The sequence below is a fragment of the Callorhinchus milii genome, unplaced genomic scaffold (genome assembly GCF_018977255.1).
Source record: "Callorhinchus milii isolate IMCB2004 unplaced genomic scaffold, IMCB_Cmil_1.0 Scaffold2, whole genome shotgun sequence".
Taxonomy (NCBI): domain Eukaryota; kingdom Metazoa; phylum Chordata; class Chondrichthyes; order Chimaeriformes; family Callorhinchidae; genus Callorhinchus; species Callorhinchus milii.
Genome location: NW_024704743.1, coordinates 22,926,807 through 22,948,830, shown reverse-complemented (window position 1 = coordinate 22,948,830; position 22,024 = coordinate 22,926,807). Strand labels below are relative to the sequence as shown.

At 43.9% G+C, this 22,024-nt stretch overlaps 2 protein-coding genes across 4 annotated transcripts in view; both read right to left on the bottom strand.

Annotated features, from left to right (window-relative positions):
- Positions 1-5,585, bottom strand: part of LOC103176260 (uncharacterized protein C7orf57) — a 43,026-nt gene extending 37,441 nt beyond the window's left edge. For all 3 annotated transcript variants that reach the window (XR_006084861.1, XM_007889696.2, XM_042332252.1), the window contains exons 1-3: positions 5,530-5,585; positions 4,804-4,829; positions 3,809-3,883 (exon numbers count right to left, since the gene is read on the bottom strand). The gene's annotated coding sequence lies outside the window, so the exon portion shown is untranslated. The remainder of the gene's footprint in view (positions 1-3,808; positions 3,884-4,803; positions 4,830-5,529) is intronic.
- Positions 5,586-11,073: 5,488 nt separating this feature from the next.
- psma2a (proteasome 20S subunit alpha 2) lies at positions 11,074-21,701 on the bottom strand. Its single transcript, NM_001292355.1, is given in 8 exon segments — positions 11,074-11,248; positions 11,367-11,424; positions 12,788-12,861; positions 13,436-13,517; positions 13,991-14,113; positions 16,138-16,270; positions 18,722-18,798; positions 21,563-21,701. Coding segments are annotated over 8 exon segments (705 nt in total). The 5' UTR covers positions 21,604-21,701; the 3' UTR covers positions 11,074-11,131.
- Positions 21,702-22,024: the final 323 nt, after the last annotated feature.

Sequence of the window (22,024 nt, the reverse complement as noted above, 5' to 3'; positions counted from 1 at the left end):
GGGTCAAAGCTCTTCTTCCATGTGTGGATCTCTCAAATATAGTATCCAACCTAAATCTGTGTCCCAAGTTGCGAATAAGACATATAAACAAAGATTTGACTATAACTTCGTAAATTCAACTCAAAGAGAAGGGAGTTTCTCCATGGGTCCTAGCCAACAATCTCCTAAATAAAATTAGTTTCTCACTTCATGGCTGTTTGTGGGATTTCACTGTGCTTAAATAGGCTGCCGGGTTCACCTACAAGATAGGCACTATACTTTGCAGTATATCCTGTTAAGTGTTCCTGAGGTGACCTCTTGACTAGAAAGGGGCTATATCAAATGCAAGAATTATTATTATTACTTTCCAGATTAATAGAAATTGGAATATATGAACACAGGATCAAGGCGAGGTCATTCAGCCCATCAGGCCAGTATCACCAATGTATTAGATCATGTCAAATCCCTTTACCCATTTATCTGATTTTCTCCATATTCTTTAAAATCCTTACTTCCCAAATGTTTATCTCCCTATCAAGGATTCCAATTACCTCTGCATCTACAACAACATGTAGATTCATATAAGATGATACTTTTCACATAAGATGAACTTCTCAAAGCAATTAGCAGCCTTTCATGATAGTGAATTCCATATTTTAACAAGCCCATGTACGAAGAAATGTTTTCCGATCTCAAATCTGCAGCCTGTTGATGACTTTTGCATTCTCACACCAACCTCTCGGATCACTTTAGCAAAACAACTGGCCCAATAAAATTAATACTTATATCTGATATAGCACCTTTCTCATCAGAACATGTGAAAGAGCTTCACAATACATACTGTAAACTGCAGTGACTGTATTTTTAGGCAAAACACAGTAGCCAATTTACACACAGGAATGTCCCACAAACAGCCATGAAGTGAAGGACCAATTGTTTGCGGGGGCTTTTGGCACTGGGAGAAACTCCCCTTTCTTTTCAAATAGTGCCATGGAATCTTTAATGTCCATCTGAAGAAGCAGACAGGTCCTATCTTTAACATCTCTCATTGAAAGGAGAGTACCTCCAACATTGCAACACCTCCCCAGCATTGCATTGAATTGTCAGCCTAGACTATATGAGTCCCCACATAAATTCCAGGGCTCTAAACACCATGTTAGATTAATAAAAAAAGTGATTTGCAGGAGTATTAACCCAGGGATAACAATGGTCTAAAATGAACCACAGCCATTTGTGCTATTTTTCTGGGCCAGTGAAGGCCATCTTTTTTCAGCTTTAACCCCAAATTATAATTCCAAAACAAAGTTTGACATTCCTGTTCTAAACCAACACACATACCAAAAAATCCATTTAAAGTAAACCTTGAGGGTTTGCATTTTCTGTTTAAACTTATATTGAGGGATTTCAAAATACAGACAATGAAATGAATTGAAAAATTGCCCAAAGGTTAACATTTTATTGAGATTTCAGTTTAATTAATCTGAACATGGTTTATAGATTAAAAATGAATTATGCAATTTCAAGTATGTGGGTGTGTAACTGCTGCAAGAAATGAAGAAGGGGTGGGTAGAAATATAACCTCTCCACCACGGGGTCAACTAAATAGTTAAGAGCACTGTATACACCAACTCAGCAAACAAATGTACAGGCAAATAAATAGATGCAGGGAAATATATAAATTTTGCCGGTGTAAACTTTATAATTTAAAAGGAAAACAGTCCTGAGTAACTTGTATAGGACCTTGATAGGCAGTTCTGATTTACCATTGGATATTAAATTTTGCTGCGGGCACCATAATTTGTTTAATCTACTTTTTATATTAAATTTAAACACTAAAATCTAACATTATGCAAACGTTGTGACATCAGAGTGGTTTCCTTGGCAACATAAGGGCAATGAAGTGAAAAATTAAACAAAAATAAAAACATTTGTAATTTATGGTATAAATAATACACCAATAATAATCCATGCATTTGATATAGCGCCTGATCAGGTTGTTGAGACATCGCACAGTGCATCACAGAATATTTTATAAAGGGGATTGACTGTGTATTTGTATAAACAGTGTCAACCTAGCGAACTTTCATGGGGCATTGAATTGAGGAGCACCACCAGATGAGACAGTTGTCACAAGAATAGAATTTATGATCTTATTATGCCTAACCCTAACCAACTGCTAAAGACAGAACACTCCTCTGCCTTCTGGAGAATGGTTTCTTCTATCTCATTGTTGTCAGCTTGACTCCTACCATCTTGTTCTTTCAAAATGAAGTGAGATTTAAATTTTCAATTTTAGCCATTAGAATACAATTAATTTAAATTATTTTGTCAGCTATTATATGACAAAGAAGAATCCATGTTCTCACTCCTGGTATTCTATTTGCCCCGCTGACCCTAAGCCACTTATTTAGACCTGAGTTCAATTCCAGGCAGAGGGCGAAACCTTGGGCAAGTTTCCTTACTCCACACAGAGCCTAATAATAATCCCTCCAAAACCAAAAACAATAATAAATTGGTCATTTTCAATCTACGACTGTTTGTGGGACATTGCTGTGCGCAATTGGCTGCCGCATTCGCCCACAAATATACAGTCAATTCACTTTACAGTGTGTTCTGTAAAGCGCTTTGGGACGTCCTCCCGACGTGAAAAGCGCTATATCAAATGCAAGGATTATTATTTAGGTACAATAAACCTTTATTTTTCACCGAGATTTTTTTTAAATGGCACTGGGTTTCCATCTAGTGGCTAGACTGCAGAGTTCGTTAAGTTTCTTGCACTATGACAAAACATTTGACTGTATCTCAAGAGATGAATGCTGAGGTCGAAACACGGTTCAAGTATTGATGTATAAAATTATTCAAAAGGTTATGTTTGAAGTACACTATTACTTTACACTTCAAGATCCTCACACTCGTGTTCAAATCCCTTCACTGCCTGGCACCTCCCTACCTCTCCGACCTCCTCACTCCCCAAAGCACCAACCGGTGCCTCCGCTCGACTGGCACCAGCCTCCTGCTCATCCCTCGCACCCTCCACCCCACCATCGGAGGTCGCGCTTTCAGCCACTACACCCTGAAACTCTGGAACACTCTCTCTCAATCCCTCCGCCTTGCCCCCTCCCGTTTTTCAAGTCCCGCCTGAAAACCTCCCTCTTCGACCGTGCTTACGGCCACCTCCTCCCCTCCCCGCCCCCCCACCGCCACCCACCCCGGGCTCGGAGTCAGGCTCCACCACTGTTATGCGCTCTGAGACGCTACCCTGTGTGGAGGAGGCTATGTAAGTGCAAGTTGTTGTTGTTACATTCCCATATTAAAGATATCCAAAATGAATATTTTATTGAAAATGTACCCTACATTGCAATGTCATGATTTTCATTTTGTAGTAATGCACAAACATGTTCTCAATTTTTAAATTCCTCCAAAATTGGATTTTCCGAGCGCATCACCTTTGTCTGTCCGACCAACCATACATTAAATTTAACTTTTCATGATCCCTCACTAGATATTGCATCTTGAGGTGTGCTATTCACCCATACAGACGAGAAGAAATAAATTTACCGTGTATCCTGTGAAGTGCTTTGAGACGTCCTCCTGAAATGAAAGGCACTATACTAAATGTAAGGATTATTATTAGTAGTATTATTAATTGGCTTCAATATCCCAAAGCTAAAGAGGGGATGGTGTCCCAGGGTTTTCTTGTCTGGACTGCTGTATTGAGAACCACGCTTAAAGTATAATTTGTGGATGCCAGGTAAAGTTAATAACAAGTTTGCCTTTGGTGTCCTTTCATTGTCAAACAAAACTCATAATTAAAGAATCAACCACTTACCTGGCTAAGGTATTACTAATATGGAATTGTGTCACACCGTCGTCCAGGACCAGGGATCCCTGAAATAATCCAATACTAATACAAGAGGTTTTTTTAGAACATTATTTAACCAGAGCTCTCCATTACCTGAATAATTTCTCTGAATCAAAAGGTAATTACCTACGATTAAAGATTCCGACATTCACTTCTGCTGTATCATTAAAAAATATGACATTCTGTACTGGAACAAAATAAATATGCTGGAATTTAAGTTTGGCTTTTAATTTCCTGAATATTAGGCGAGACATATTTTGAAATTTTTTTTTCTATTCTATTATGAAATAGAGAAAAATTGAATACTAGTCTCTTTATTAAAAGTTTAAATTATGGAAAAATTGAATATTCATCAGAAGCTGTATTATTAAATATTCTATGCCCACTATAAATTAATCTCATATTAATAAATAATCTATAATTGTTACACAGAACATTACAGAATGGAAATAGCCCATTCGATCCAACTAGTATTTGCCAATGTTTACATACTATGAGAGGCTGTGTATTCCCTTCTCCTTTCTCTCTCATGTATGCATCAAGTTTCCTATTACAACTTCACTCATTCAACTATAAATATCAACCGCTCCAACTAAAATCTTATACCCTGGTTTAAATATCAATCACTAGAAGCATCATCAAATATTGTTTCAAATGCTCAGTGTTTTGTTCAGCTGAAGCCCAAGCTAGCGATATTCATCACTGCATTATTTTACAACCTAAAATGGATTGTTGTTCCCTTGGGCAAACATGAAGAATTAAATACATGATAGAAAATAACGCTTGCGTAGCATACAGCAAGCAAGACGCAGGAACGGACATCAGCAGTTACTTGATGATCTGGAATTCAGTCATTTACACCCTGAGAAGCTGGTTAGTCAGCGTCAGGAGTCGGATGTACAGTATAGCTTTTCCGATTAACGCGGATCCACAAAACAATAGCTCTATAAGTGTAGCCATACCTTACTGGAGCAATGACAGGATTCCCCTGTATATTAGAGAGAGGAAGCCGGTTAGTTTGCTGGTCAGGTTAGGGCCACTACTCCTCTAATTTCTGCAACTCCCTGCCACAGTTCCTCCATCTCACCCTCTCTTTATCTACCTTTGGATCCCATTCTATGCCTCTCTCATTGACTGCGCATACGGTCACCTCTCCCTTCCTCAGTGTCCAATCCTGTCACTACAGTTCTCCAAGGCCCTATCCTGCATGAAGTGCGCTATATAAGTGCAAGGCGGCTGTTGAATTTGGGGGCTCAGTACGGACTAAGATTTGGAAACTCTAAGATAGCATCAAATCACTTTTACATTAAGATTTGCTTCGAGGGACACAACAATGTACAACAAATGTTTTCGAACGGTTCCAGATGCAGTCAGATTCCCCTTGAAGTTGGTTCTTCAAGTTGCGTAGGCATTACCGAGATCCAACTCGACATAGCAAAGTTGGAAACCGAGAATGTGAAGACTCAGAGACTTGATCGATGTCATTACACAAGTATAAGAATGACATTGAGATGTTAGCAGATACGTGAATCAACGTTTAGAGATTCCTTTTTTGCGGTGCCATCTCGAATTATGTCTCAAGCAATTTAAGAATTATTTATTTCAGAAACTTATTTTCAAAATGTAACATTTTGTTCTGCCTAGAACCAATCCAACCGAGCGTGAAAGACAAGCCAACATGATGTTACCTAGTGAGGTGACTGAGCCTCCAACTGAACTTCTTTCGCTCTGGGTTTGTGGCAGATCTACCCTCCTGAGAGCGCCTTTATTTCTCCCAATCTCTTCGGCCAAACCTGTTCTGGACCGTCTTTCTCTCTAAATGTGTTCTCTCCCTCAATTCTTTCTTTATATTCCTTCTGCTCCTTTCCACTGTCTCCCTCTTTAACAGACTCGCTTTCCTTTTTCCCTCTCCTATCTCTGTTTCCTCTATTCTCTCGATTTCTATTGCTCTTTTTCTCTGTCGCCTAAATCTTCCCCACTATCCCTCTCTAATTTCCTTGCTATCTCTATTCCGATGTAGTTCTATCTTTCAACCCTCTACTCAGCCTCCGACTCACATAAGCTGATCTAACTAACCCATCTCTCTACCTGTCCCCCCCCCCCCCACGTCTGTTTCCCTCTACTACAACAACAACAACTTGGATTTAGAGAGTCTCTCTCTATTCCTGATCTACCTGTGTCTGACCCCAGTCAGTCTGTTCTCTATCTCTCTCTGTTCCTATCTCACTGTCGCTCTCTGTTCCTTACCTATATACTTTCCTCCTATCTCTTTAATCTCCTCTGTCCCCCATATATCCACACACGATATTACTGTCTTCTTATATATATATTATATACTGTGTATATTCCCTCTATCTCTCTACGTTGCTCCTCTAATCTCCCCCTTTTATGTGTATAAATTGATGTACTATCTCTCCTATCTATAAGAGAGTCTGTATTTATATCTCACCCCCTCTCACTGTCTATCCCTCTCTCCCCCACACTCTCTCCATCTCTCTCACACTCTCTCTATCCCCCTCCTCTCCCTGTCTATCCCTCTTTCCCCCACACTCTCTCTATCTCTCTCTCACACTCTCTCTATCCCCCTCCTCTCCCTGTCTATCCCTCTCTCCCCCACACTCTCTCTATCCCTCTCTCACACTCTCTCTATCCCCCTCCTCTCTCACCCCCTCTCCCTGTCTATCCCTCTTTCCCCCACACTCTCTCTATCTCTCTCTCACACTCTCTCTATCCCCCTCCTCTCTCACCCCCTCTCCCTGTCTATCCCTCTCTCCCCCACACTCTCTCTATCCCTCTCTCACACTCTCTCTATCCCCCTCCTCTCTCACCCCCTCTCCCTGTCTATCCCTCTCTCCCCCACACTCTCTCTATCTCTCTCTCACACTCTCTCTATCCCCCTCCTCTCTCACCCCCTCTCCCTGTCTATCCCTCTCTCCCCCACACACTCTCTATCCCTCTCACACTCTCTCTATCCCCCTCCTCTCTCACCCCCTCTCCCTGTCTATCCCTCTCTCCCCCACACACTCTCTATCCCTCTCACACTCTCTCTATCCCCCTCCTCTCTCACCCCCTCTCCCTGTCTATCCCTCTTTCCCCCACACTCTCTCTATCTCTCTCTCACACTCTCTCTATCCCCCTCCTCTCTCACCCCTTCCACCTCTCACTCTTTCTCCATTTCTTCACCTCTCTCTCTCTATCACACACACAGAGACACACACTTTCTCTCCCTCTCACCCCCTCTCTCTGTATAACTCTTCTCTCTCTCTCTCTCTCTCTCACACACACACACACACAGAGACACACACTTTCTCTCCCTCTCACCCCCTCTCTCTGTATAACTCTTCTCTCTCTCTCTCTCTCACACACACACACACACAGAGACACACACTTTCTCTCCCTCTCACCCCCTCTCTCTGTATAACTCTTCTCTCTCTCTCTCACACACACACACACAGAGACACACACTTTCTCTCCCTCTCACCCCCTCTCTCTGTATAACTCTTCTCTCTCTCTCTCTCTCTCTCTGTTGGGCTCGAGCCTCTCTCTCTCTCTCTCTCTCTCTTGTGTGTAAACAAAGTCGGTCTCCATGGCGACAGTTGGTGGTGGTCCACCCTTTACCTTCTGATGGGACATTGCAGAGAGTCTCTCTCCCTCTGTGTGTGTGTGTGTGTGTGTGTGTCCCATACCTCTCGGTCAGTGTGAGCTGGGACATGGGCAGCTCAGACATCCAGGTCCAGCTTCAGCCAAACTGTGGTGGCAGTAACGACCATTGGTGTGTGTGTGTGTGTGTGTGTGTGGGTTTATATTGACCTGTGGCACAGGTTTCCCTTTTTGCTAACAATGCAAACCCAGTGTTGGAGGGGGATCTGACGACAAAAGCACCAGGTCACAGCTGCCCATTGACATGTTACTCCTCTTTGCTTAGCAACCATAGCCTGGGGGGGGGGGGGAGAGGGGGGGGGGGGTGCAAGTTTGCAACGTAACTGATAACGATGGTGGGGGTGGGGGTGGGGGGGGGCAAGTGAAGTCACTTAGCAATTGTTGCTGCTGCTCAGTGGGAGAGCAACAACTTGAGTGGGGTAGTGGGAGAGGCTGCATTAGATCACAGGCTTCCTCCACCCCAGAGGGTGAGGGTTGAGGGGGTTACGAAAGAGTGGGGAGGTAAGTTGGGGGGTCGGGGTGGTGAGGGGTGGGGGGGCGGTGTGTGGGGAACATTGCATTTAATAAGGAAGTAACCGACAAGGGGAATATGCACACTCAGGAATGAAATGCATGCGCTTCATTCGCATTAGTTAATCAGTCAATCAATCAATTAATTGCGGGTAATTAATTCTAGGATTGGAATTAATTACCCGCAAGTTACTGCTGACGATAGATTCTTTCTGAAGGGCAACTGGATGAGCAGCTCAGGCTCTGGCCGGTTCCGGCCAGGCTCCACGTCACTAAACGAATCGACTTCCAAGATCCTCACGCTCGTGTTCAAAATCCATTCACTTCCCCGGCACCTCCCCCACCCCTCCGACCTCCTCACTTCCCCAATCCACCACCCTGCGCCCCCGTTCGACTGGCACCGGCCTCCTGCTTGTCCCTTGCGCTCTCTGCTCCACCATCGGAGGTCGCGCATTCAGCTACGCCCCCAAAACTCTGGAACACTCTCCCTCAATCCCTCCGCCCTGACCTCTCTCCCCCTTTTTCAAGTCCCACCTGAAAACCTTCCGTTTCGACAGTGCTTACGGTCACCCGCCCTTCCTCCGGCTCGGAGTCAGGCTCCACCACTGTTAAACGCTCTGAGACGCTACCCTGCACAGAGGGCACTATATAAGTGCAAGTTGTTGTTGTAAAGGTGTTACATTTGCATAGAATTTACAGCACAGAAACATTGGTCCAACGAGTCTTTGCCACCATTTATTACTCTACAAGTGTCGAGAGAAATATAAAGCTGGAAAGCGAAATGAATTTAAAAAAAAGGTGATATGGAAAAGCAGGTTGGAGCAGGACAATGGGCCAACTGGGAAAGATAAATCTGGGAAATTGATTCAATCCTGAGCAACTACCTCCAACATTAATTAATATTTTTAAATGTTTTTTGGTTAAACATGCAGGAAAGCCTTCAATGCTTGGTGGGTACAAACCGGCTTTCACTTTGCGGATCATTGTACTGTTGTATGCGATACCAAATTGAGCATCCTCCATTGCGGATATTTCGCTATTATTCATCAATCTACAAAGGTAGCCTCAGCAGCCTTGTCCAGCACTAGATATAAATTTAAGGGCACAAACAATACTTTATGAACAAAGAAAACAAGGTGCAAAATGGGCATGGCAATATTTTTTAAAATGTACATACTGTATATGCATTGAATGGCCATTAGTCCATTTAAAGTAGTTAGTAAAACATTTTCCTCGGTTTATAAATCATGCAACATCACTGCATCAATAAACATCTTTGTAAAAAAAAACTCAGATTTTACAGAGTCAAGTACTGGACTTTAAATTTTAGCCAAAAAATGGTTACTGTTGACAAATTAAAAACAAAACGTTTTAATCTGCATGCTACTGTTAGGTCAAAGCTAGTGAAATTCTTGTCTTTCTGGGTCAATTAGGTGTATAGGCTTTTCAATTCCCAAAGTTTCCACTTTATTCTTATTTATTACTAGCTGTACCCATTGCAACCAGAGGATCCAATATGGAATGTAGATCGACACACAGACAGACAAGACACACTTAATTATCCCTGAAAGGTTTGATTTTCGCTTAGGCATCTTTATGATGATAAATTTATAATTTGTAATCACTGGGACATCCTCCCGACATGAAAGGTGCTCTATAAATGTAATTTTGTTGTTGTTGCTGCGGCTTAGCTTCATGTTATTTTGTTTCCGCCGCCACTTGGCTACACACATGCTGCAGTGAAAAACGCAAAACTGAAATATATTTTAGGTCATAACTCATGAACGATAGGAGATACCCGAAAACAAATATGCCCATGTCACTCCTAGATGCAAACCTTTCAGATGAGGTATAAATCATGTCTCTACGTCAATCGATTATTGAGATCCTTCTTGAATCGCAGACTTTTTTAGTAGTAGTTTAGTAATAATCCTTGGATTTGATATAGCGCCTTATCGTGTCTTCTAGATGTCTCAAAGCGCTTCACAGAATATACTGTGGTGAATTGACTATATTTGTGGGCGAAACCTGGCAGGCAATTGCACACAGCAGTGTCCCACAAACAGTCGTGGATTGAGTGACCAATTTTTTTTGGAGGAGTTATTATCCTCGGAAAAGTGATCCGCCAATCGACTAAAAAAGGGTTCCTAGTTACTGCTAGGCAAACAGAGGTGTGTGGAGTACACTCAAATAGTATTCAGTATTTCTAAAATAAGCACCTAAAAACAATGCTAATTACTAAAGATAAACTAATTTGCTTTATACCATTTCCCTTTCTCGATATTTTTCATCCTCGGCTCATTCTCCTGAACTAATGGCGCTGAGCTTGTCAGATTCCAAATGACCAACTAGTGACTAACTGGCTCCAAAGTGAAATGCTCGGAAGAGGAACATCAACAACAAAGTGCATTTATATAGCACTGTTCACACAGGGTAGTGTCTCCGATCACTTGAATCACTTTTGAACGCTTTGGATATCAAAACCAAGTCAGCCTTCTGGTTTAGTAGACTCGATCCTGAGCCAGCTAGGGCTGTAATACTCCAACCCAGTTTTTCAATTTATTTGATGGAGTTTTTTTTTCCTTTGTAGAAGACTATGCAGCTTATATACAGTTTATAATAGTCTGTTATCCTATCGCTCTTCCCAGTGCTACACAATGAAAGTTTTTATAGGAACTTTCACCAAGTGTTTTTGTAAAGCTACTTCTAACCGTTCCCCTTAATTTTAGTCATGCAGAAAACCTATTATGCAGAGTGCTATTATAAAACGAGAAACAAGATGATGGAACTAAAATGAAATATCAACCTGCCAACACCCAGAAACCTTATTACAGGAATCAGAAAATTAGAAAAATATGTACAAGTTCTTTCATTAAGATTGTGGAATGAACGAATTGCGGGGGTTTCACAGATCTGCATTATATTTTAAACCGAGAATATTTATTCAAAGCTTGAACTCGCGCAACTCTTAGAAAGATTCATTACAGCTTTACATTATACTGACAACTTACTCGACTATTTCCAAACTAAAAAAGGCTTTAATAAAAAGGTGTCAAAATTGTAATTATCAGTAGTTTTTTTATTTTAAAAAAAACTCGCTCCTGATCAGATTGAAAGTTATTAGACAATGGTAGCCAGATAATCTTTCACTTCTGCTGGAGTGAGTCTTCGAAATCCTGCCTCATTGCAGATTCCAACCTCTATGTTATCTTCTGTCATTTGTCCTTCAAAGCTCTCCTGTATAGGAAGAGAAAAACAAAAGTAATCAAAACAAGGCGGTATAATACCTTTCTACAAAAGCAAACACTGAATAAATATTTCAACACTGTTTATAGTAATAGATAAAATATATGACCTTTAGTGTTAAGATTGCCGTGTGAATAGCATCTTCAAGTTCTAGGTCTTCATTGTACCTACGGGCAAAAGATAAAACAATAGAATTTAATATTTATTATAGGAAGACAGCACATTACCTTGAAATAAACATTTCCTGCATGGCCATCACATCTCTTAAGTACTATATGCATCAGAAGTTTGTGTCACCTTCATCTAAGATAATATATTTTTAAAAATCACGGCAGTCTGCATTTTGAACTACAGTTAATAATGTTGGACTGGAGCAACAACAACAAAATTACATTTATAGAGCGCCTTTCATGTCGGGAGGATGTCCCAAAGCGCTGAACAGTCAAGTGTCGGGACCTGAGCATGGGGGAGGTGTGGTGTAGGAGTGAGGGAAGGCAGAGAGGTGGGAGGGAGACCAAAGCCACGATCGAAGAGAAGGGTCTTGAGACCGGCTTTGAAGGAGGCAAGGGAGGAAGTGAGGCGACAGGACTGTGGGATGGAGTTCCAGATTGTAGGGGCAGTAAGGCTGAAAGCCCGGCCACCGATGGTAGGGCAGGTCGGGCGGGAGACATGGAGCAGATCGGAGCACGCTGAACGGAGGGAGCGGGCGGGTTGGTAGGGAGTCAGCAGGTCAGAGTTAGGAGGGGGCAAGGCCATGGATGGCCTTAAACGTCAGGATGACGCTCTTGAATTTGATCCTCTGGGGGATGGGAAGCCAGTGGAGTCGGGTGAGGGTGGGAGTGATGGGGTCACAGAGCCTGGTGTGCGAGAGTACACGAGCTGCAGAGTTTTGGATGATCTGCAGCTTGTGAAGGGAAGAGTTGGGAAGGCCGATGAGGAGGGAGTTTCCGTAATTGACCCTTGATGTTACGAATGCATGGATAAGGGTTTCGGCAGCCTGAGGGGAGAGGCAGTGGCGGAGTCTGGCAATGTTGCGGAGGTGGTGGTAGGCAGTGCCGGTCATGGCACGGATGTGGGGAGAAAGGACAGTTCAGGGTCAAACAAGACACCCAGGTTCCTGACTGGCTTAGTGAGGTTGAGTGTGCAGCCGTGGAGGCTGATGCTGCCAGCGCCTGAGGTGTGGAGGCGCTGGCGCGAGCCAATCAGGAGGGCCTCGGTCTTGCTGACGTTGAGTTGCAGAAAGCACACAAACCAGAGCGAGGCGAGCATGTTTTTCTCTATCCTCTCAACCCTTCTTCCAGCTGCCATCTCCCTCCCCACCTCCACAGTGAAGACTATGGAGCAGGACAGATATCCCCCCACCTCCCTCAAATGGAAACCGTGAGCACTGATTCCCTCCCTCCTCCAAACTCTGCCTTCACTTCCCCCCTCTCTCCCTCACTCGCTGTTTCTCTTTCTATCTCCCCTTTCCCTCTCTCATATTTAAGCCCAATCAGTCTGTGTAAATTTAAGCTGTGACTGTTACTGTACCTTTTTTCAAGGAAAGTCTTTCCATTTACATAATTCTTCCCCATGGCTGTTGCTTTCCATGCAAAGTATGCACCCTGTTTAAGATAAAAAAACAAAACTTGATAAAAATGTTGCTATCCAGCAATACACCAAAAAAGGGAGGGGGATGAAAGAAAACAGATCAAAGTTGCACATCGAATCCAGTTAGCATTAAGCCAGATCAATTAATGGTTCTGCACTTCCAGAGCTGAAAAATACTGAAAGATCACCAAGAAAAAGGCCAAGGCATTGCCCATTTACTCCTCACCAGCCATAAGTGAATTTATTCAATCTGATATTTGTGCCTACTTCAACATTGAAAACAATATTAGTAAGTGCAAAAAGTGCAGTAAATCCTTTACCCACTCACACCTTGAAAGTAAATATCCACAAAGAGCCCATGAGCATTTTAAAACCAATTAAACAAATCTCAGTTTTCATTTCTTGACAACCATCACACAGCAGGTTCAAATTCACAGCATCCCAATGTACAGGCCTTCACTTAAGATTACAACATGCCCATTTGAGGAGGTTTCAGTTAAGGGTGGCAGTGATTCAGAGCTTATCTTACATCTGGAAAGCAAAGCTCAGAAAAGGTTAGGAGAGCAAGTGTCTTCCTAAAACACTTACAGATGGATCTGATTGGAACAAATGTGGGTGACCATCTTCCCAGCCAGCAACCAACAACGACACTCCGAATGGACGGACACCCCTGGAATTGAGAAAGATGACTTGCATATACACGTGCACTATTTCAAACAGCACTGCATCAATCAATGCAGGAACATCATTTACTGATTGCAGCAGCTCTATTGCTAAGTCTCTGATCTTAAGTCGTTTCTCTCAGGAATATGAGTCACATTTAGAGTGAAGTTATATTATTGCCACTTCTTTTGATGATATAATTGGCAGCAGGGTTCCTCTTCATGGTAACCTTTCACTATTAACGGTCTTGAAATACCACTTCCGCAGTCACAAAATGGAACACTTTCAATCTAACCGTTTCTTCAAGCCCAATGCAGCAACCCTTCAGCCCGCTCCTGGGCACAGCAAACTTACTCTGACAGAAGTCTAATATAGCGCTGATATAACCCTAGTTTAAAAGTTATGATTAATTTCCCCCTCTGCACTGGCTGTGACCCAGTATACAGCATGAAAATGAAGAAACTAAATAACTGTACTTACCCAGATTGTGTGTATTCCTGCATAACAGAGGCCACTCTCTGAACTAGCTGGGCTGTGGGGATGGGCTCCTGATACACAAGATAGTATTGCTGCGCCAATTTACGAGCCCGGCGTATCAGGACTCTGTGGGGCAACCAGAATTTTTCATCAATAAATTAGAGTACCATGTTAAATATGGTCTAGCTTTTGTAGAGTGTGTACATACTGCATTTTAAACAGGGCAAATATTCCCCAAATCATCTTCCACTCCAAGAAATTATCCTAATTATCAAGCTGGCATCTCAATTTGTCCAGCAAGCAAGACAACATGCCACTGACAGGCTTACAAATGACAGTTGAACCCTGTGACCTTGTACAGGTGACATCGACACGGTGCTGCATGTATGTAACATACTTCAGGGCTTGTCCTTGGTAGCCAAGTCCGCTGATGTGTGCCAGCAGTATAATAATAATAATCCTTGCATTTGATATAGCGCCTTATCACATTACGGAGACGTCTCAAAGCGTTTCACAGAATATGTTATACATTGCTCAGATTTGTTGCTTGAGATCTGAAAGTGAAGGTCCTCCTCCCCTCCTCCACTATTCACAAAATTCAACTAATCCAAAGCTCCCTACCTGCATTCTCAACCGCACTAAACTTCGCACCCCGATTACCCAAGTCCTTACCAAACTCCACTGCTCCGTCACAGAGCAGATCGACCAAGATCCTCTCTAGAGTTTCCCTCCAGGCCTTGGCACCCCCCTATCTCTCCAACCTTCTCTCTCCTCACAGCACTACCTGCTGCCTCGGCTCTACTGGCTCCACCTTCCTCCTTGTCCCTCGAATCCTCTTCTCCACCATCGGCGGTTGTGCCTTCAGCCACTACATCCCGAAGCTATGGAACTCCCTCCCTCAATCCCTTCGCCTTGCCCCTTCTTTCCCCATTTCCAGGTTGCGCCTGAGGATCTTCCTCCTCAACCATGCCTATGGTCACCTCCCCCTCCCCCTAGCTCAGCATCGGGCTCCACCATTGTTAAGCGCTCTGGGACGTCGTCTGGCGTGGAGGGTGCTATATAAATGCAAGTTGTTGTTCAGTAAAAACTGGAATTACAGTATACCACTGAAAGCTGGTTTACATCAATTTACATTATTATTTTATTTAATATTTCCCTCTCCCTCATGTGAAAATCTAGCTTCCTCCTGAATGTATCTATACTCTCTGATTCAACCACTGGTTTGGTTAGCAAGCACACATTCTCACTACCTTCTGCATGAAGTAGTTCCTCTCAATTTCTTTTTTTAGATCCTCTAATCGCTATCCTATACTTGTGGTGTGCCCGGTTATGGACCCCCAACAAGTGAGAAGAGCCTACTTATGTTAACCTTATCAAATCCTTTTAGAATTTTGAACACAACCTCTTACACATCTCTTCTCCTGTTGACTTCCCAACTCTTCTCTCCATAACTTGCAGATTATTCAGAACTCTGCAGCTTGTGTACTCTCCCGCACTAAGCTTTGTGAGTCTATCACCCCATCCTCGCCCGCCTTCACTGGCTCCCCATCGCCAAGAGAATCCTTCAAGATCTTCGTCCTCAATTTTAAAGCCCTCCACAGTCATGCCTTTCCCTACCTCTGCAACCTACTAAAGCTTTACCAACCTGCCCTCTCCCTCCACTCAGAGGGCCTTGGCTTGCTCCATGTTCCCCCGCCCGCTCTATTATCGGCAGTCAGGCCTTCAGCCTTTCTATCCCCAACATCTGAAGCCCTTCCTTCACCTCCTTCAAGGGCATATCAAGACCTCCTTTGACCGTGGTTTAGGTCATCCTCCCACCTCCACTCGACCCCAGCTTGGACGCAAACCAGTGACTTGGGATGTCCTCCCGATGTGAAGGGTGCTATATAAATGCAATTTGTTGTTGTTCTTTAGTGAAAAAAAACCTGATAGAAGACGCAGTAAACCAACATTTTACTCTTTCTATCATTTCTATTTCCTTGTACAGAAACCTCTCTGCCAATCGAAAAAAGGAAATTAATTTCCATTGCCTGCAATAGGTGAGCGAGTTCCAAAGCTTTAAAATTCCAAGGTTCTTGATCGTTAACGAGTTAAAGGGTAAGACAAGAAACGAGCTACTGGTATCCTATGATTCTCTCAGCAACACGTACCTGTAATCTGGACCCATTCCGCTGTACACCATTCCTATATGCTTGGTGATTGGCTCCACCTTGTGTACACTCTGTTCATCATAAAGAATTGACTTCTGTTTCTTTTCTGTTGCCAGTACTACTCCATTGGAAGCTGAAAAAATAGAAACAAACATTTGCATATAATCGATTAAGAATAACTAATAATTCTTACATTTGACATTGTATTCCTCTTGACATGAAAGGCGTTATAAAAAATGCAGTTTGTTGCTATTGTTGATATAGCATCTCATCCTACAAGTGATACATCTCAAAACGCTTCAGAAGATTTACTATAGAATTTAGTGACTGTATTTTTTAGGTAAATGATATGAACTCAAAATTTATTTGATCTTTACGGACTGCTAACAAGCACTTTTGAGACTTCCTCCTTACGTGAAAGGTGCAACATGAATGTAAGTGTATATTGTAAATTGTATTACACGTTCATTTCCTCGTTGAGACATGATGCCAGGGATTGACCTGGTTGATTCCATCATGCAGCTCAGTCAACATTCAATATTTAAGTTTTTCATTTAATTCATCACTCACCTGTAAATAATAATCCTTGTATTTGATATAGCGTCTTATCATGTCTTCGAGACGTTTCAGAGCGCTTCACGGTATATACTGTAAAGTTAATTGACTATATTTTGTGGGCAAAAATGCTGCAGCCAATTGCGCACAGCAGTGTTACACAAACAGTTGTAAATTGAAGCGACCAATTTTTTTTAAAGGAATTATTACCCAGGAAAAGCAATCTGCCAATCAACTAACAACCGGTTCCTACTTACTGCTAGGTCAGAAGCGTGTGGAGTAAGAAACCTTGCCCAACATTTCGCCCTACCGAGAACTGAACCCAGGTCTCGCGCCTGAGAGGCAAGTCCTCTAACCACTGAGCTACAGCACTCCATAAAGCCAATGAAGACACTCTTGTATGAAATACCTTCTAATTTTATTATAACCAAACTAACAAAATGATGGAGGTGATTTGTAAGCAAGTATTTATACAAGAGCTTCCTTTCTCTTTACGAATTTAAAATAATGAGAAAAAAAGGAAATCACTGCAAACAAGTTATAAAAACACCATCGGTTTTGAAATAGCCAAAATACAACAAAATTACATTTGTATAGTGCCTTTCACGCTATACAATAATAAATTGCATCAATAAATTATTATAATAATCAGAATAATAACCTGATGATAATCCATCAAGAAAAAAAAATTGTCATTCAATCCACGACTGCTGTTGAGACATTGCTGCCTCGTTTCGCCCACAAATATACAGTCAACTCACTTTACAGGATATTCTTTGACGCACTTTGAAACGTCAAATGCAAGGATTATTATTATTATAGTGGTGTTGAGTGAGGAGTGGGAGACAGGTTCGAAGGTGTGGAGGGAGGGATGGGTAGGCGCCAGAGTGTGAGGGGGAAGTAGACGGAAGGCAGAGGCAGCTGAGCGGATTCCGTCGATTTACAACAACAACAACTTGGATTTATATAGCGCCCTCCACGCCTGACAGCGTCTCAGAGCGCTTCACAGTAACGGATCCCGGGGCTGAGCCAGGGGGAGGGGGAGGAAGGTGACCAAAGGCGCGGTCGAAAAGAAAGGTCTTCAGCCGAGACCTGAAAATAGGAAGAGAGAGGGTGAGGTGAAGGGAGTGAGGAAGGTAGTTCCAGAGCCTCGGGGCGTAGTGGCCATCGATGGTGGAGCAGAGGATTTGGGGACAAGGAGGAGGCCAGACCCAGTGGAGCGAAGGCAATGGGCACTGTTGTGAGGAGGAGGTCAGAGAGGTAGGGGGTGTAGAGGAGGATTTGAAGACAAGAGTGAGGATCTTGAAGTCGATCCTCTGGGACAGGCAGCCAGTGCAGTCTGGCAAGGACCGGGGTAATTGGGGACTTAGGTTTCGAGGAAGTCCAGCATCACCTCGCAGTTGGAGTTGGAGGAGAGGACGGGCGAGGCGCAAGAGGGTGGGTAGAGTAGCCAGTTGGTGATGGAGGAGAAGAGCCTGAGGTGGTCCTTGACCTCCAAGGTTGTCATGGAGTAGAAGGACAATTTAGCAGAGCAATACATTTTGATAAGGTCCAGCCAGATCTGCCGATGGACTGTTAAGTTAGATTTGAGCCAGGTGCGTGCAGCAGCAGGCACCTGTGCCTTGAGGGAGAGGAGGTGGCTGGTGTACCAGGGTGACTTCCTTGAATAGGGGACTGTTCGGGAAGTGATGGGACCATCGAGAGTGGTGGAGAGGGAGTTGTGGAGGAGAGTGACCGAGGTGGATAGGTTGGTGCGGGAGGAAGCCCAGAATGGGAGGAGTTCAGATGCCTCCAAAGCAGCGGACGGTAGAGAGAGATGTTTTTCCAGGGGCGGTAGGAGATGGAGGTGGGTTGAGGGATTGAGGAGTTAAGGATTGGTACTAGTTGGCTTTGTTGGTGATGGTGAGGTCCGAGATGCTGAGGGCCCGGGTAATCACCAGGTCAAGCGGGTGATCATAGACAAGGGTGACAGAGTGGGTGTGGAGAAAGAGGTTGTGAGAGGAGGTCAGTGGATATATAATTGTCATACCTTTGATTCCCACTGATGGAGCACCTGCAGCTACAGCTGCCAGAGCATACTCAATCTGCACAAGTTTGCCAGAAGGGCTGCAAGATAAAACAAAACACATAAAATTGTATAACAGCAATCAGACTTAGAATAGCATGGAACGTAACATGGAATGTGTAACAGCAGGAGATCTGTCCTCAGCCACACTTTCAGTCAAGTTCCCCTCCGCTCTGCATATTTCCTGATGTCGCCATCAGCTACAAACACTGGAATTCTCCATCATTTCCCAGTGCTGATATCCCTTTCCTTGACTGTCACAAACATACAGTACATCAAAGTATAACAGTTACTACTTTATACATACAACATTCAGTAACAGTAAAGACAAAAATACCACACAGCTTAGGATGAGTAAAGGTTACTCAGACATTTAAATTCCACATGTACAATCTAATGTACCCAACACAATACCATAATGTGTATCCTTCTTTTGTTTCCCCCTTTCATCTAATGGGCAGACAATGCTTTAAAACTAGTAGTGAGTTTGTTATCCAAAGAAAGTCCAACATTTGAAAGATGCTAAACAGAAAAATGATTAACAAGGGAGTAAAATAGCAAAAACATTTATGCTTGGAAAAGCCCATCAGTTCTCGGAGGTGTATTTTTTTATTGTCTTCCGATTTAGAAATTGGAAATGTTGGGAGGTAAGAGGTATAGTTGAATTTCCATGCCCATGACTTCTCCTAACATTTCCCCATAAACCCGTGACATTCACTAAATTTACCGGGACTGCTCGATGATCTTTGCCAAAACATGCTATGTCAAATTTGCAGCCCAAGTCATGATAATTAATGAATGATAAGTTAATGACTACTCAAGTCATCCACATCAGTTTATCCAAGACATTCTTATTTTGTTCTTTTGCACTGATAAGCCATCCCAGCGCCTTGGGACGTCCTCCCGACGAGAAAGGCACTCTATAAATGTAATTTTGTTGTTGTTGTTAATGGGATACAAAGTAGTTCAGTGATTCACTGTAACCCTCATCCTACATTTTTTGTGGGGGTCAGCTGGGTTTCTGATCCTATCAGCGCCTTGGGACGTCCTGCCAAAGTGAAAGACGCTATACAAATGTAATTTTGTTGTTGTTGTATAATACAATTGAAAAGTTATTTTGATTGTAGACAGACAGCAAATCTAAAATTGTAGCTATGTGGTTGTGAGTTAAGAGAAAACCTACTCTGCAATTAACCTGAGCTGCTTACGAGGTAATATGTTACAATTAAGTTTGGTGGAAACTCATTAATTAGTCAGTCAATCCTAAAGCACTTTACATGCAGGTTATTCAGAAATCCTGCATAAAATTCTTATGACATTTTCAAACAATTATTAAAAACAACTAGGAAAGCAAAGAACTTGTATAGCCCAGATTACATTAAAATGTCTCAAAGCACTTTGCAGAAGTTACTGGCAAGAGTAGAGACTATTTTTGTGGGGAAATGCAACAACAGTATTTGTAAGATACCACAAAAAATGTGAGATAAATAACCAATTTATCTGGAGGATTGTCGGTCAGGACACCAGGAGAAATATCCGTCTTGTTTTAAACAGTGTCTTTGGATCTTTAACATCCACTGAACAGGTAGACGGGATTCCAGTTTAACCTCTCATCACAAATGAGATGACATTTCTAATAGTGCAGTCAGTGCTCTCCCAGTCCCAGTCCCACACAAGGATGTCAGCCTGGACTATAATCAACAAATAGTCCTTTCAACACCAGTAGCATTGATAAGCCAATTCATCATTAACAATTTGCAAAAAAAAAATCAATAACTCGGGGGAGAATTCAGAAAAACTCGATTACTTTTGAACCGTTTTTTTTCCCCCTCAAACGAAAAACGAAGTTCACCATCACTGGTTTAATCACAAATGTGTGGTTTTTTTTGTTTGCATCCTCGGTCTTTCAGTAATGCAAAGCGGCAGCTCGTGATTTTTTTTTGTGGGGTGGGGTGAGGGGGAAGGGAGAAAATCAAACCCGTTGGGTGAAGCAGCAAAGCTTCTTTTACGAAGGCCCAGAGCTGACGAAACGAAACCAGGATCAGAAACTCGCGACCTCCGGTGCAATTGCTGGCGGACAAATAAGGGAATTGACTAAACAAGTGAAGCACGGAATAGAAAGAGTGGTGTATCTGCCGGTGCTTTTGCTGCCGGAACCGACGAACAACAACCCCCCCCCCCCCCCGACCCCGACCAGTGAGAGCTGCAAACGAAAGTGAAACGACAGAATCCCCCCCCACACCCCACACACACCCCCCCCCCACAGCAGCCCGGGCTCTGGGAGGCCCTTCACCCACATCCTGACTCCACACGTCGTCGTCGTCGTCCCCTCAGAAAAGCGCACAGGAAACCAGAGCGCAACCTGAGCGGCCCCTCTCCCTCTCTCCCTCCCTCCCTCTCCTTCCCTCCCTCTCTCCCTCCCCTTTCCGAGGCCAAGGAAACAACGGTGGGTCACACACACACACACACACACAAAAAAAACTCCACTACTTTTATTTTGAAAGGAAAAGTATATATATTTATATAAAAAAGAAACAACTCTCCCTCTCTCTCCCCCTCTCTCTCCCTCCCCCCCCTCTCCCTCCCTCCTCTCTCTCTCCCCCTCTCCCTCTCCCCCAGCGCCAGGCCGTGACTCTGCAAACTTGTGAAGCGCTCGGCTCGGCTCCGCGGGCCGGGCCCCGCCAGAGGGGGGAGAGGGAGAGGGAGGCGGCGGCGGCTGGACAGGTTGATGTGGGGGACAGGCCCCCCCGCCCGGGTGTTAGGCTCTCTCTCCCCCTCTCTCACTCTCCCCCTCTCGCTCTTTACCTGAACGTAGTTAACGAGAAGCTGTAGCCCCGGTCCGCCATATCCTCACCCGGGTCGACGCTCTCCCACAGAAGGGCAACGCGCCTGCGCAACACCGCCTTCCCAGCCGCCCCCTCGCCCGCGCCTATCCGACGACATCACCCGGCGGGCGCCGCGCCACCCCCCCGCGGCGCGCCGCGCACTGCATGGCGGGAGTTGTAGTGCCATTTGGGACGCGGCCCTGGCCCCCGGGGGGGGATTCGTTGCTCTTTGCACTGCCGCGCACGCGCAGCTAGGTTGGTTGGTTGGTTGGTGGGTCGCGAGCGATCAGCGTTCAACCGCCGCCCCGGGCGCGCTCCGACGCTTAGCGTTGCCTACGTCATTGGAAGACAGGAACAGGAAGAAGGGGGGGGGGAGAGGAAGAAGGGGGGGAAGGAAGAAAGGGACGAGGGTCACGTGATGGCCGCCTGACCTCGGCGCACG